At 44.7% G+C, this 16,043-nt stretch overlaps 1 protein-coding gene across 1 annotated transcript in view; it reads right to left on the bottom strand.

Annotated features, from left to right (window-relative positions):
• The window catches only part of LOC135902947 (cell adhesion molecule Dscam1-like), a 158,100-nt gene extending 156,228 nt beyond the window's left edge, over positions 1 to 1,872 (bottom strand). The window contains exon 1 of the mRNA XM_065433287.2: positions 1,456 to 1,872. Within this exon, the coding sequence (XP_065289359.2) occupies positions 1,456 to 1,516 (61 nt within the window). The 5' untranslated portion in view covers positions 1,517 to 1,872. The remainder of the gene's footprint in view (positions 1 to 1,455) is intronic.
• Positions 1,873 to 16,043: the final 14,171 nt, after the last annotated feature.

Genomic DNA, 16,043 nt, shown 5'->3' with positions numbered 1-16,043 from the left:
TCTGGGTAAACACTGTGCATCCAGTTTTAGACTGTTCTGGCAGGCCTCGAAGTTCGTATAGAAAAAAAAGAGCACAGCACAAAAAATAAATAAGGCATTGCCTAATTGGTAGGTTAATTATCGCTGTTAGGACACGTCTACCGATAGATTTCGTTTTTGATACCTTATCGTGGGAATAGTAGCCGAAGAAATGTGATATCCGATGACATCAGAGTGTTATAGAAAATTAAATTAAGAAATACGCTCGAAACAGATCAAATCGAGCGGCAAAAAAAAAATGAAGCGTTTGTGAACCAGTGAATGTGCGCTCAAAGCATTTTGTATAGTTGAGTGGTTTGTGAGGACAAGTGCTGACGAGTCGTGACAGTGCACAAAAATTAGCAAAGCGGGCCACCCGTGAACCATCAGTTATGCGAACCAACTGTCTTTCAAGTTTGCTCCAGGACTGGTGTTTGCAAAAGCTTTCGTTCATAGTAACCATTTTGTTATCGGTCAACCACATGTGGTAATAACATTTCCGGTGTAATTTATTCGGAGGCGGTTGTCTTTGCATGAATTCTTCTGGCATATGAAACTATTTATAAACGTGAGTACGGAACCAGTTTTCAAAACAAAGTTTGCGAACTAAGGCAGTGCGGCCGCTTAGACATGATGGTGAACGTAGTATCGAATGCGCCGGGCCATTCAGGAAGAACTTGTAAGAATTAACGGCACTCGCTCCGACCCTTATTACTCCCAGGTTTTACTCTAGTGAAAACTTATCTCGCGCTTATGGATGATCCTTAAATACGAGTGGCGGCTGAGACAAATACAGACGGTCGTAACAGTACAGTCTGCGACAAACAGCTAAATATTCGCATACACGCAAGGCTTCTTCTATGTTATTCCGAGTTCTTGTGCAACCGTCTTTTGAAGCATACTATTTAGATTGATGAACACACACACACGCAAAAAAAAAAACGAATCGTAAAACTGCAAACAGATAGCTATACTCTTAATCAAAAACGCTTTGTTATTCAAGCTATTCGTCTTGGCACATGTTTATATGTGCTCAAACTTGATTCACACAGTGTGCATGCTGCACCTTCCCGTGGAGCAGCGCACTGACACACCATGTTCGAGAATATAATCAACAGCAAATAAACGAAATATTGCGCATGGCTTTTAAAGAAAATGTTAGTATCCGCAAGTTTCGTTTAGTTAATTAACGAAGGCTTTGCCTCAACCAGTCTTAAGAAATAAAAAAAAAACTGAGCGCAATATAAGCATCACAGCTGCTTTGTGAATCAAAGTGCTCCAAGAACGTTATTTCTTTCCTCATATGAATGATACAGCAAATATATAAGCCAAACAAGTGCTTAATCTACGAAAAGCTCCTGAAAAATACAGGATACAGAATACAGATCATGAAGTCGATGCCGGACTTAACAGCTAGGCCAAGAGTTTAAAACTCACCATTCGTAAGGAAACCGAGAACCACGTGAAGCAGGAAAGTGAGCATTCCTCCAGGCGCCATTAGTCACGACGGTGCGTCGCTGGCGGACGTCAACGCCACAGTAATCCGCAAAAAGATCCTCGCTCCAAACGCGCGATGAAAAGAAATGTGGTCACAAGTTTATGCCGAGACACGATCTCGTTGCTGCGACGTCAGGCTGACCCCTCACGAGGAGCACTTCCTCCGTTTGCATTGAGGCGACGTCGATAACCCATTCAAATGGCAGCGCGGCGGCGTGAGATCCACACGGTCGGCAAAGTGGTCAACGCAAGCGGGCACGGGTTTCTGCACACTATTTCAGAGCACACTGTAGTCCACACAAAAACAGTGAATCAAACGTACCACTCGTTCCACGCAAGCACACACGCGCGCGAGTGCTGTCGAAGTCGTACAACTTGGTTTTATATGAACGGATGGAAAACTTTTGGTTACAAAAACAGAAGCTCCGAAGATCACGCCAGTGAGCCGTTGGTAACGCACCGTTAGTTTGTTCGCGAAAGCGGCAACGCTATCGAATAGCGCTAGCCACCACGTAACGGGCGTCTGGCATCGCTGGTTTTCAATGATCTTCCGTCGTCGACACGCCGATGCAAAAAACGTCGTTGAAGCCAAGCTTAGCGTCTCCGGAGCCACGTAGAATGAAAGCGAACAAAATAAATAACCATACCAGCTGGGTCTCGACGGGAAAACAACGCCACACTCGCGGCACACAAGGGGGGAGCTACGCTTCGCACGTGATGCCTCCGCCAAACGCCGCCGCCGGCGACAACATCTCGGAGCTCGCACGTGAACCGCCGCTCGGGTCGAGTCAGGGCTCCCGCCGCAGCAGCAAGCCCCTTGTGCTTCGGTGCCCGGAGCGCGTGTGAGCAGCCGCGGCCCGAGGCCTCCTCTCCTCTCTCCCTGCACACCAGAGCAGCTCTAGGCTGGCGGCGGCGCGCGCGCGCGCTCCGCAGATTGGGCGCCATCATCTCCCCCCCCCCCCCTACACCCCACCCCGGATTCCGTGCCCGCATCGACTCGACCCAGGAAGCGATCGCAGCGACTCGCTGTCGGTTCTTTCGGTCGGCTCGTGCTCTGGTGATGGGCTGGAATTCAAATCACCGTGGGGTTTTGCGGAAACCGAAATGCGGCCACAGGCATCTGTGTCGCCCGGCTAATTATTCTGGCGTGGCTGCGGCGTTTCTCTGTAATGTGCACTCGAGCGAAAACGACGTCAGCCACATTATAAGAATCTGGAAGGCGATTACGATACTCATTTGCAGGCAGAAAGCGTTGAAACGAGGCTACAGTGGCTGCTTCTTTGTGCAGCCATTGCGAGTTGGTAGGTGTTCCTTTCTACAAAAATAGTGAGAACGCCATGCGACTTCAGATAAACTTGGATTTTCGTAATCGACGAAGATCGGCTGAAGAGTTCGCGATGATTACGATGTTGAATGAAAAGTTTACCGTTAATATGTACGTACGATTCCGCATTGATGTACTCTATATGCTGGCGAACATGGAAGACAATAAGTTGGCGTAGATATTTACGCTGAATACCTGCCGCATTCCTTTGGATTCCGTCACTTTAGCGCCGGTAGTTAGTGTGTTTTAAAGAATAGCCTTGGCCTTATGATATTAGGTAACGTCGTCGTATTTCCCGTGAGGCGTAATTCAGCACGTGTTTGTGGACTAAGTGTGATGCAGCAGTTAAGTGTATACGCGGTATGCCCATGTATTTGCTTTGTATTGAGCACACGTACGCTGCGCGCACTCTGTATCGTTGCAGTAATCGTAACACCTTACATATGAGGTACAGTGACTGCAGTTGGATTTATTTCCTTTTTCCAATTTGTCGAGCAAGCACGCAAGATTTGCTGCAGCAGCCGCTTTCGAGATGTACCAATAGCATATTCACCATTACCGAGGCAGCTTTTAAATGTTTCTTTCAATATTAGTTCCTGTAGTATAACTTAATTTACAGAATAAAGATACTCAAATGACGTAGCGCAGCGATCTTCCCAGGTCAGCAAGAAATTGCTTTAACATCCGAGCTTGGCGGCTTCACTAATGCGTTAGTAATACTGAATGAACGTGGTGGATGAAATACGGGTTCCCTTCTGAAAGCCGGTGTATTAACCATGAATAGTAAGATCCTGCCATTATTTTTCAGTTTGCTAACGCGAGAACTGGCTTTCGCGGTAAAGTCGTAGTGATTACCGCTTGGTGAATAATTTACTGAGTGCGCGAGACCTTTTCATCTTTAGAATTCAACAGTGTGTACAAAGATGGAGGGCAGGAAAGTGTAATAAGAACCAAATTTATATCGTCGAAATCAAAATTATGTTTCTAAAATACAAAAAGCACCTGGCGAAGTTTCAAATCGCAAAATGTATGCTCTTGGAAGTTTTCCAACACCCCATAGAACGCATAGAAAAAAAATTATCCACGCCGCACGCCACGTCTTCGCGGCGCCACACGCCGCGAAGACGTCACGGCCGCGTCACGGTAACGCCTCCCTAACAGGGGCAGGCTAACCGTTCTGCAGGCGTTCAGAACAAAGTTTCGTCACTCATCCACGTTCGAGCGCGGACAGAAATTTGGTATAATAAAGGTAACCATTTCCAAGAAAAAATTTCATATTTAAGTGGATATCTAGCTGTATCAATTTATTTCGCGTGTTTATAGTGTATCCCACGCCAGCGCTGCTTCCACGTTTTTTTCACCGTTGCTGTTATAGTGTAAGTGGTGAATACAACAACCTCCGCAACTTTATCCGCACCCATCACAAGTCCTAGTAGTGTCATCACAGAACGAAGCCGGCTGTATCAGCTGTATTACTACCTTTGAAATTGATAGACACTGAAGTACCAAATATATTCACGACGTTCTCCGTAGATATGTGCAAAACAGGTACCTCAATTTCCAATCCCTATACTTCGGCTGGAGCCAGCCAATTTGCGGAAAAAACTCGAATTCCCAAGAAAGGTCTACGCTTCGACCGCGTCGTATGGTTGAATAAAGCAGACGCCGTAAAATCTGTTGTCACTACAAAAGGAAACTTTACTACTGCGCGTTGTGATGTCCAACCCACTGCAGGCGCATCGGCTAAAGTGGGTGGGTGAGTCAGAGCGTCACTATGGCAACGCATCTCCGGCCACTGAATATTGAAAAGGAATGCAGCGAGATTGGGGAAGCGAGCAGGCAAAGGCGGCCGCTCTAAGAAGTCTAGGCCTTCGCTATCGCTTGTAGACTTCTTGGCGGCGCGCCTTCCACCGCGGTGTGCGATCCCGTGGTTGTGTTTGTCATCCATTTCGTTATATATCAGCAGCAGTAACGATGCGATAGTTTTGCAGCTGTTTGATTGAAAGCGTAGAAGGTTTGGCATAATAATCGATGCTGTGTTCGGCGTGTTGACACAAGGTGTATTTGGGACAACACTACAATAAAGCATGACTATGCTTTTAATATGGGAAGGGAAAATATTGTACTTTAGAGGCTATTTCACAACAGTAAAAAGAAACTCGTATAAGAACATGCAGATTATTTTATTGGGGAACTTTGCTATCAGCGTCTTCACCGGTTAGGACCTCTCAGTAGTTTAGCGCGGAAATTATATGGAAGTTTGTGCGCATTCATATCGACCTCGCGCACAAATATACACAGGTTCCTACCGAGTTCCCGTCCACACGGCCTGTCTCCGACCCAACGTCCTATCTGTACCGGTTACCGCTCACAATGCTCACAATGCTCACCTTACGCCCTTCCCAAACATTCCACCATGACATGCATCAATGCTGCAAACGTCAGCGACACAAAAATTGTGTGAGGCTAGATCCCTTCCTTACCTGCTCCACGATAAGGTTTCATGTGCAATTCATCGGTTAGAGTCACTTGGTCTCTTATCGCCGGTGCAACCTGCAGACTGGGCTACGTCCATCGTCGTTTTCAAAAAAGATGGTACCTAAGGACATGCGGACATTTTAAGGTTATGCTGAACCGTACATGTGTTATATAAAACATTATCCACTTCCGGTCGTCGAGGACATGTTTGCTAGTCTACATGAGGATGGACGCTCCAGCACGTTGAAGTTTAAAGACAAGTACCACCTAGTACCACTCGACGAGGCGTCACACAAGCTCTGTGTTATTAGCACTCACCCTGGACTGTTTTACTATAACAGACATTCGTTTGATATAGCATCTGCTCCGTGTTGGGACCCAGGACAGCGTATCCCACCGCTGTCCTGGGTCCCAAGGACAAGTTGTTGTGACTCTATGTCCAAGTGGACATTACGGTTCCGTGGCTGAGGAAGTGCCGTGTGCCGGGTGATCGAGAGGTCAGGGGAACGTCCAAGAGATGAGAAAAAACTTCATTTACAAATTTGCATGATGACTGCTTACATCTGCGAGCACGAGTACGAGCACCATTATTAGCATGAGCAGGAGTACGAGTAGGAGCACCCGTACGACCAGGAACACTAGTACGAGTCGGAACATGCCTTTACAACACTCAAGATCCAGTTATTAAGCACTTATTTTTCTCTTGTTCTATCGTCGGGGAAATTCACTGTTCTTCTCGGCCAACCACAATCATTGAACTATTCGCAAAATCCCGCCCATGATATCGCATCGTTCAGCCGAACTCTGCCGCCAATGTTGCACGAACGCCCCCCCATACGAGACAACAACGCTGCAAACTGGGAACATGATGTCGAAGTCGTTCGCACGGAGGTCCTGGACTTTGGCCCCCTTTATGAATTAGTGGTCCATTCCTGATGGTCCCTTTGTGAGCGTCAGGTTCCGGTAGAGTGGTCTTCGTGAGAGTGATTGCTTCCATGAAGAGCGGCGGCCGTTGTCACTTTGACGTGAGTTCCGTTGTTTGCGTGTCACACTCTATGTCGAGTCCAGTTTTGCCCAGGTGGGCGCTCGTCTCGCCCGTCAGCTTTGGTGATGCTGATTAATTGCCAGCTCCCTGGTGCTGAGAAAACGGTGAAGCAGTGTGAAAGGCCTTTCATAGGTGCACGCTCACCCGTGAAGCATTATTTGTCGGGAAGTGATGTCGGGTACAACAGGGCTAAACGCCAATCGTAACAACCGGCAATTTTTCAAAAAAAAAGAAGATGGACACAATACTCGGTGGGCTACCAGGCGGCCAAGCCTAGGTAGACGACGTGCTAGCGGTAGAACATAGCAGTAACGGCGGAGAGCGGCTCAATGAAGTAGTGCAATGGTTCAGAGACGATGGCGTTAAACCTAGGGATGGCAAGTGTAACTCTCGACAACCTCCAGTCACGTACTTCGAGCATCGCATACATCCAGAAGACCTACGCCCCATTGAAAAAACGTCGGGGCCATCATGCAAGTCACGTGGCCACAAAATGTCGGCGAGCTGCATTCGTTCTTAGGCATGCTCGCTCGCTCGCTCGCTCACTCACTCACTCGCTCGCTCGCTCGCTCACTCACTCACTCACTCACTCACTCACTCACTCACTCACTCACTCACTCACTCACTCACTCACTCACTCACTCACTCACTCACTCACTCACTCACTCACTCACTCACTCACTCACTCACTCACTCACTCACTCACTCACTCACTCACTCACTCACTCACTCACTCACTCACTCACTCACTCACTCACTCACTCACTCACTCACTCACTCACTCACTCACTCACTCACTCACTCACTCACTCACTCACTCACTCACTCACTCACTCACTCACTCACTCACTCACTCACTCACTCACTCACTCACTCACTCACTCACTCACTCACTCACTCACTCACTCACTCACTCACTCACTCACTCACTCACTCACTCACTCACTCACTCACTCACTCACTCACTCACTCACTCACTCACTCACTCACTCACTCACTCACTCACTCACTCACTCACTCACTCACTCACTCACTCACTCACTCACTCACTCACTCACTCACTCACTCACTCACTCACTCACTCACTCACTCACTCACTCACTCACTCACTCACTCACTCACTCACTCACTCACTCACTCACTCACTCACTCACTCACTCACTCACTCACTCACTCACTCACTCACTCACTCACTCACTCACTCACTCACTCACTCACTCACTCACTCACTCACTCACTCACTCACTCACTCACTCACTCACTCACTCACTCACTCACTCACTCACTCACTCACTCACTCACTCACTCACTCACTCACTCACTCACTCACTCACTCACTCACTCACTCACTCACTCACTCACTCACTCACTCACTCACTCACTCACTCACTCACTCACTCACTCACTCACTCACTCACTCACTCACTCACTCACTCACTCACTCACTCACTCACTCACTCACTCACTCACTCACTCACTCACTCACTCACTCACTCACTCACTCACTCACTCACTCACTCACTCACTCACTCACTCACTCACTCACTCACTCACTCACTCACTCGTTTAACCGACCGACAAGTGGTGGGGACGTGTGCTTAACGGTGCAGCCTTTCCCAGAATGAGTGGAGGCAGCCTGTGCCAACTTCCTATCAATCTCACGGCAAATTTTGATCATCTGGTTGTTAAGCACACATACCCGCCTGTACACTGTAGAATGGGGGTTATTTACGAGCTTCCATTTTCCTGTGGCCACGTCTATATCGGCCAAACAGGTCGATGCTTGTTGTCACAGCATAGGCGCTCGCTAACGGGTAAGGCGCACTCACGTGTCGCGCGGCATTGCTCTGAGCATGGGTGTACACCAATCTATGAAGACACCACAATATTTTCAGTGCATAGCAATCAGACTACGAGAGATATAATTGAGGCCTACTATATCAGGAAAAAAGGATCGCGTTCTGTAAGCATGCTTTCATTAAATTTGTATGACAGTGAATTTGAATTTTCATACCGCCTAATAGTGTAGCATTAGATTACAGGGAGAAGGAAAAGGGAGGGAGGAGAGGTAGGGAGGTAAACCAGACGCACGTCCGGTTTGCTACCCTACAAAGGGAAAGCGGTTTAAGGGAAGAAAAGAAAGGAGAGAGAGGCAACAAGACACTATCGGTGTGAATACGTGCTGATGTCCATAACATCACGCCGCTGAGGCCTGTCACTTTCATGAAACGTAGCACTGCCCACGTCGCTTTGTAAGCCCGCGACGCGTGGGGCCATGATCATTAGATTGCAGGGCTTCGCATTTTGTCTGTCCACTGATAATGACGCCATCGATGGGAGAGCACGTGGGTATAGGTTGTAGTATTTTTAAGTTTGTGTGTGCCTTCTAATAAAGTTATTTGTGAGTTCCGCGCTGTTCTATGTTTCCTGCCTCTTGTCTTTGTCGTCTTCCGCTGCCCCTTCTAGATGTTCAGCCAGTACCAACTCGCCGAAATGCCGATTCCTCTACACCCACAGGGGCTCACACATGCCATAAAGCTGTTGAGGTGGCCTCGCTAAGGCATATACAAGGCTAAGGCACAGACTAAAGAAAAACCAGTAACGCATTTTGACTGCACAATGACCAAGTATAGTGTATCTGTACTGAACGAGAATGTACCGTTGCTGTATACTCGCGTAACGCTTCGACTGTAGGGCGGCCGTCGAAGATGGTCCCTCTGGCATGTAGCGCAGCAACCATACAGAATATTATGTGAGTCCTCAGGAACATTTGACACGGAGACACATTAACGAATCAGTCTTGTACTTCGAGTAGTTCGTGCTCATTGGCCACTTAGCAAATTATGCCGCGAAGTCATGCTTTTTCTTCCTCCTAGAGTCCTCGCGACATCTCAAGGTCAGAAGACGGATTGTTCTTTTATGGCGTCTTCTGTACTGAAAGTCTGCGACACCAAGTTAGTTGTATATGTAGGTCCCTGTGATCTACTGGCGCGTACCCACGCTGGGGGATAAGCCAAGAATCGGGTAGGGTGAAGTGTAGCGTAAAATAAGTCAAAATTTTATCATAGGTAAGCTATAATCGAAAGACAGATTGTAGAGCCTGCACGATTCTATCAAACTGAAGATTCTACCATGACCATAAAGTAAAAACAGTTCAAGTGAAATTTTGGTGAAAGAAAAGGAGGCTAAAATATATTTTGTATTCAGAGTTTAGATCTCATTGATCTTAAAAGAAAATTGTGGGTGGCAGCGCTAACCTTCCTGTCGCTATGCCCAAGTGTAGAGGCACCGAAAGAAAGCACATTCTTAACAGTTAAATCTAATCCAAGAAGGCGGAGTGGTGTTTCTAGGGTTCGTTTTCATATGCTAATAGTCGACAAGAAATTTTAAAAAATAAGGTTTTATGGTTTAATCTTCCCTACACACATGACTAATTGGGCGAGAGTGCCAGATCAGACCAGCATAAATAAAATTTTAAGGAAGTTATGCGAGAGCTAAGCCTACTAATACGTGATTCAATTTTTCTAGGTTGGCAAAAAGTGCATTTCCAGGGGTACAATGAGGGCTTAAAATCCGAGGAATTTGTTACAGATGGCAGAGAATTCTCGCATCATCATTTGCCTCCAAAATCTTGCAGCTATGAGCAAGGCTGATGTAGGAAGAATTTGAATTGCTGGCCAGCTAGTGATGCTTTGGTCAATGATACAGCCGTTTCATTTAGAAATAGGCCTATATGCCGAGGTATCCAGACTAAAGGAATATTAGTTATGTGTTGAGGTACTAAGGAATTAAACACTCAAAGAACCCGAGATTCATTAGGTGTTATGAGTGATGTACACAAGGACAAAGAATAAGTAACAATGAATGAATGAATGAATGAATGAATCAATGAATCAATGAATCAATCAATCAATCAATCAATCAATCAATCAATCAATCAATCAATCAATCAATCAATCAATCAATCTTTATTTAACCACAAAATCTGGATGGTCTTCAGGGCTAAGAGCCGCTCTAGGCAGCTTGACTTGGTCCCTGAAGACCGTTACATTGGCAGTATGTGACGTCCCTTCTACAGTTATACAAACGCGGAAAATGAAGCAAACATGTCGCAATTACAATGGATGTTGGTACTTATCAAGATAACAGATTTACAATGGGAAGCGCACTAAATGTTAACATACTATGAATAAATTGATCAATTTAATATACGTATGGTAAATGCACAAGAAGTATTTGTAGTTAAAAATAAGCAGGTAAAATTAACTACGAAGAATACAAGCATAGAAATTCAAGAGACATCGCGAAATTGTTGATATAGAGAGACTAATACCTGCTACAGCAAACATGATAAGAGCAGTATATAAAATAAGGTGTAAGTGTGTCATTCCAATAATCACAACGTGAAAGCTATTGTTCACAACATGGATATAAAGTGTCGGCACAGTTATCGATGTGTAGCAGTCGTTGTTTCTGGATATTCATTCAATATGGATGGTAGGTTGAAATTAAGAGTTTGTGAATTGTATTTAGTTCGCAAACGAGGTAGGAACCACGAGGTGGTTTGCCGCGTTGCGTATTAGTGTTATTATCTTTTAGGCATGCTATTATCCCCAGGAATTCTTTATAAGTGTCTGAAAAGCTAAAAATATTGTAAAATCTGAAATTTGTGCAGGTGCTGAATTGGTATGATATTGGGATCTTGAAAGGCCGTTTTAATTGAAGACAGGTAAGGAATGTTTGCTACTTGTCGAAGAATCTCCTTTTGCAAAAGCAACATTTTATTTAGGTTCTGTCTAGTTGTAGTAGTCCATAATACCAAGCTGCAGTAGTTAAGGTGCGACGCAAAGAGCGCGTAATACACCTGGATTTTTACCTTTGAGGGGAGTAAGTGTTGACATCATGATAACGCTCCAGTATTGGATGAAAGTCCTTTGCACAGCTGTTCTACATGTGAATTTCAACTTAAGTGAGCGGAAAATGTAACACCGAGTACCTTGTGGTCGCTTGCTATAGTAATGTTCTGACCTTCATAAAAAAATAGGGTTTAGCACTGCGGGTGCTTTGTTTCTTGCACGGAATATGATTATTTTTATTTTTAGAGGATTAATACTCATTCTGTTGAAGCTGCACCAAGTGGACAGCTTTGAAAGGGCGTTATTACACTTAAATGCCAAATAATTCACGTCAGGGCCAGAAGATAGTGCGGTGTTGCAGTCGGCATATATAGTAAACTTTGCTGTTTTATCAATATTTACGAGATCATTTATGTATACATAAAATAGAAGGGCACCCAGAATTCTCTCTCGGGGTATACGTCTTAGAGCAGGAAGAATTGCCGATTGCGTATCTTGAAAACGTATTTACTGCTGGTGGTTGTGTAACTAAGATTTCAACAAGTCCAAAGAATTCCTACGAACACCGCACATGAACAATTTGTCTGCAAGAATGTCATGACCGAGGGAGTCGAACGCCTTTGAGAATTTAATTAACAGACCTAACGTGTAAAATTTGTTATATTATATATTATGTAGTGTGTTTCCTTTCCAACTTAGCAAGGCTGTTTCTGTCGATCTTCTCTTTCGAAAGCCGAATCGCGCATTTGATAAGATATGTTTGCTAAAAAAGAACTTGTTATACGAGTGGAAATTATTTTTTCTAAGCCTTTCAGAAACCGGTAGAACAGGTATAGGTCAAGATTTTTTTATGATCTGCTTGTAACTCCCTTTATTTATTACGGAAATCTTTGTTTTCTCCATTTCCTCAGGAAAAGTGGCAGTTTCTAGCGCGAGTATGAATATATGAGCGCAGAAATTCGAGATATAGTAACGTATTTCGCAGGTTTTATTTGCATATTGTTTATATCTAAATCCTTGCTATTGTTGAGGTTCATGAAGGTTCTGAAGATTTCGGCTTCATCTGTTGGTGTGAAAAACAAGCTGTCACTAATGCTATGTTGCAAGAATTGCGTATGTGATTTGTTATAAAGCTTTTTGTTAGAATCAGGTACGGCAGTATTCACGAAGTATGCATTGAAATGTTCAGCCAGATCTGTGCCAGTAACACGGTGACCGTTTACTTTAATATTTTCTGGAGTAAAGAGAGAGAAAATAATCCAGAGAAAGGCAGGGAGGTTAACCAGAGGTAGTAAAATGCTTTTTGTCGCGACCCAGAACGGTGTTAAGCACTTTACACGCAGCATATGAGCGTTTCTTATTATTATCTGAGAAAAATGAATTATAACAGACAATTTTCGCCCGCCTTAACTCACTGTTCAGTTTGTTTCCCAGTGCCTTAAATTCTTTCAGTAGCGACGAGCAACGTGTGCGCAGAAAATGATGGTGCATCTTATTTTTCGCTTTTATCATTTGTAGGTTGAAGACCAATGATTACATAATCATTTGTTGGGCTTAATTTACGAAGGGCCAGTACTACTGCTAAAATTCCACAAGAAATATTAGTACAGTCTGGAAGCCGCAGGGAATACTACCAATCGAGAATAGGGCTCAATATACGAATACCAGATTTTTCTTGGTTCGGCGTGGCATCAGTCGCTATGATTGTTTGTGATTTCATTATATTAGCTGGTAAAATAGCACTTAACATTCCGTCAGTTAAGTGTTTGCGTTGTTTGAAAAAATAACGTCAAATTGCATGTTATATTAACTTTCCTCGTCACAAATGGGTTTTACCTCTTTGATTGAACGAATCGAGAAGAGTTTGTACAAAATTAACTTGAGGAGTGTGGAATTGAGACCAATGTGCATCGAAAGACATACTAGGCTGGGAAATGAACACTGTTTGGCAACGTAGTATTGGTGATTCGTCGTCCTTAAGGATGTTTGTACTGCGAGCACAAGAAACGGAGTTACAAGAGAAGGAAGTCTTGCTTCTAGATGCAATTTAGTATTTTCTACAAATTTAGGCAGCCCTAAACATAACCTTACTGCCTGCTTTTGTAGAAGAACAAGGGCGCGAAACTTACATGCAGGCACCCGAGAGTACAGTACACCGCGGAATTTCAGGGCAGGGCGTATATACATACGGTAGATTAATTACAAGGTGGCTCTGCGAGTCCATCACCAACTGTTGTGCAGCCTACGTAACAAACACACCGCTCGAATGGCCTTAGCTGCAATAAAATCTATGTGCGCACGCCATGAAAGAGAGCTGTCGTATATAACACCAAGATACTTCACAGCATCTACTTGTGGAATGAAATCAAGCTTGTGCCACAGAGATACAACTACTGGGTTCTTCAGAGGAAATACGAGCAAGAGCACTTGTTCACGCTTAGACCCAGACGAATGGAATTTAGCCAAGCTTCTAGAACAGATAAATACGGCTGCAGGTTATTGTAAAGTGTTTGAATATACTTGACCTATGAGAAGAACGTAATGTCATTCGCATACACGTAAGTGTACACGTCCTCTTCGAAAGCAATGGAGCTCAGTAATATATTGAATAAAACCGGAGGCCACACTGAGCCCTGTAGAACTACTTTTGCCTGTCTATATGTATTCTATGCAGAGCCGTTCTGGAAGCAATAACTTTTCTGCCGCTTAAGAATCACGTAGTCCATGCTTGTAAATATTTGAGGAATTTAAGTTCAAACCAAGTTACTGTGAATATTACAGTCACCATACTTTTTCTTCTTTCTTTTAGTAATCAGCGCCGGCAAAACTTGCTATGAATCGTGTATTTCTGCTTTTGCATATTTTTTTTTATTCTTGACAGCTAAAATCATGGATTCATTCAAAATTGATGCTAACTTATTTTATAATTTGCTTCACCCTTATACATCTGTAATTATTGCAGGCTTTCTTTTCAGTTATTTTTCTTAATTTCACCGAAAAGACAATTCACTGTGACAAGAGAGAGAAAAAAATTAAATTATGGGGTTTTACGTGCCAAAACACTTTCTGATTATGAGGCACGCCGTAGTGGAGGACTTCGGAAATTTCGACCACCTGGGGTTCTTTAAAGTGCACCTAAATCTAAGTACACAGGTGTTTTCGCATTTCGCCCCCATCGAAATGCGGCCGCCATGGCCGGGATTCGATCCCGCGACCTCGTGCTCAGCAGTCCAACACCATAGCCACTGAGCAACCACGGCGGGTAAGAGAGAGAACTGAAGCATAGAAACGCAAGGAGTTTAACCAGAGACAGTTATGGTTGGGCACCGTACACGTACGGAAGGGGATAAAAGCAAAAGAAGGAACGAGCGCGTAAGGGAAAGGAACGAGAGAGGAGCACAGACGAAGTAAACCGCATGCACTATACAATGGTCGCAGGCGCTGCCCCTTTTGTTTATCGTGTAAGTCCGCATAGGCCTCAGAAGCTTGAGTAGGCAAATATTGCCCATTGCGCAAAGTTCCTTTGGGGCCGCTTGCCTAGGCCTATCTGCTCAAATGGCGGACAATTGTCCAGTCTATCTACCACCGAGTACATCATTTGCCTCCCAGTGCTACAGCGAGAACAGGCCCAGACAAGTTGTGTGAGTGTCTCATCACAAATGCATGCGTCCCATGGAGAAGCTGTTGGCCATTGTAACGAGGAAGGCATGGGAGTCGGTAAATGCGATGCCGAGCCACCATTGACACGGTATGTCGGCGTCGCGGCAACCTATGCGGTAGACGTAGCTGTAGATCCGTGGACCGCGAACGTAAAGGACAGATGGTTGTCATATTCACTGGAATGGTCTGCGCTGGTATACACATCAAACGTAAGCCGTCATGAGCAGTCATGTTATGTATGTTGCTAATCATGCAGCACGGCTCATCTGAACTAAGTGTCCGCATATAGAACCTTACCGGCATGTCCACTTCCCGTGCGCACATTTGCAGGCAATGCAGCCAGTTTCGGCCAAGTTTCTCCTGCATCAGTCTCTGCGGCTCGAAGCACGCCCTGCAGGTCAGGCGATAACCAGGGGCCGTTCAAGTGCTCACCTCCTCTCTCCCTCCTTCCACTGGTATCTGCAAACATGCAGGAGCGTTTGCTCCGTCCATTCGATCGCGCGTAGCAATGTATCTGCGAGCAGCGCGACACTGGCTTGGGTCCTGACGCTAGAAAAATGACCGCCCACGCCGCAACCTGCAAGGTGGCTGCCGATAGGGCTTAAACGATGCCCGGGTTGCGACCATTGGGCGACCGATCGCTTCTAGCTCAAATTGTCGTCGTTGCGATTCTCGTTAACGGAATATTGTCTTCATTGCTCGAGGCCCTTTTTAGCACGAGTTGCGTTATTGTACAGAGCTATATGTGTAGTTAGCCGAATGACTACCGCGTGGCGCTGGTCAGCTCAAGGTCGCGGGCTCGATTCCAGCCGTAGCGGCCGCATTTCACAAAGGACGGAGTGAAAAAAAATACACTACCGTACTTAGATTTACGCGCGAGTTTTTAATTGGCCTAAAACATACATGTTATATTGGCAGGTCAGTCAATATCAAAAGCAGACTTGTCAGGCCGTACCCAGTAGGAAATGGCAAAGCACAGGTACATTTTCAAAAATAAATAAATAAATAAATAAATAAATAAATAAATAAATAAATAAATAAATAAATAAATAAATAAATAAATAAACAAACAAACAAACAAATAAATAAATAAAATAATAACTAACTAAATACCTAAATAAATAAATGAATAAGTAAATAAATAAATAAATAAATAAATAAATAA

Source organism: Dermacentor albipictus, chromosome 3 (assembly GCF_038994185.2).
Source record: "Dermacentor albipictus isolate Rhodes 1998 colony chromosome 3, USDA_Dalb.pri_finalv2, whole genome shotgun sequence".
NCBI lineage: Eukaryota > Metazoa > Arthropoda > Arachnida > Ixodida > Ixodidae > Dermacentor > Dermacentor albipictus.
The sequence above is the reverse complement of the archived record's forward strand: the minus strand, read 5'-3'. Positions and strand labels throughout refer to the sequence as shown.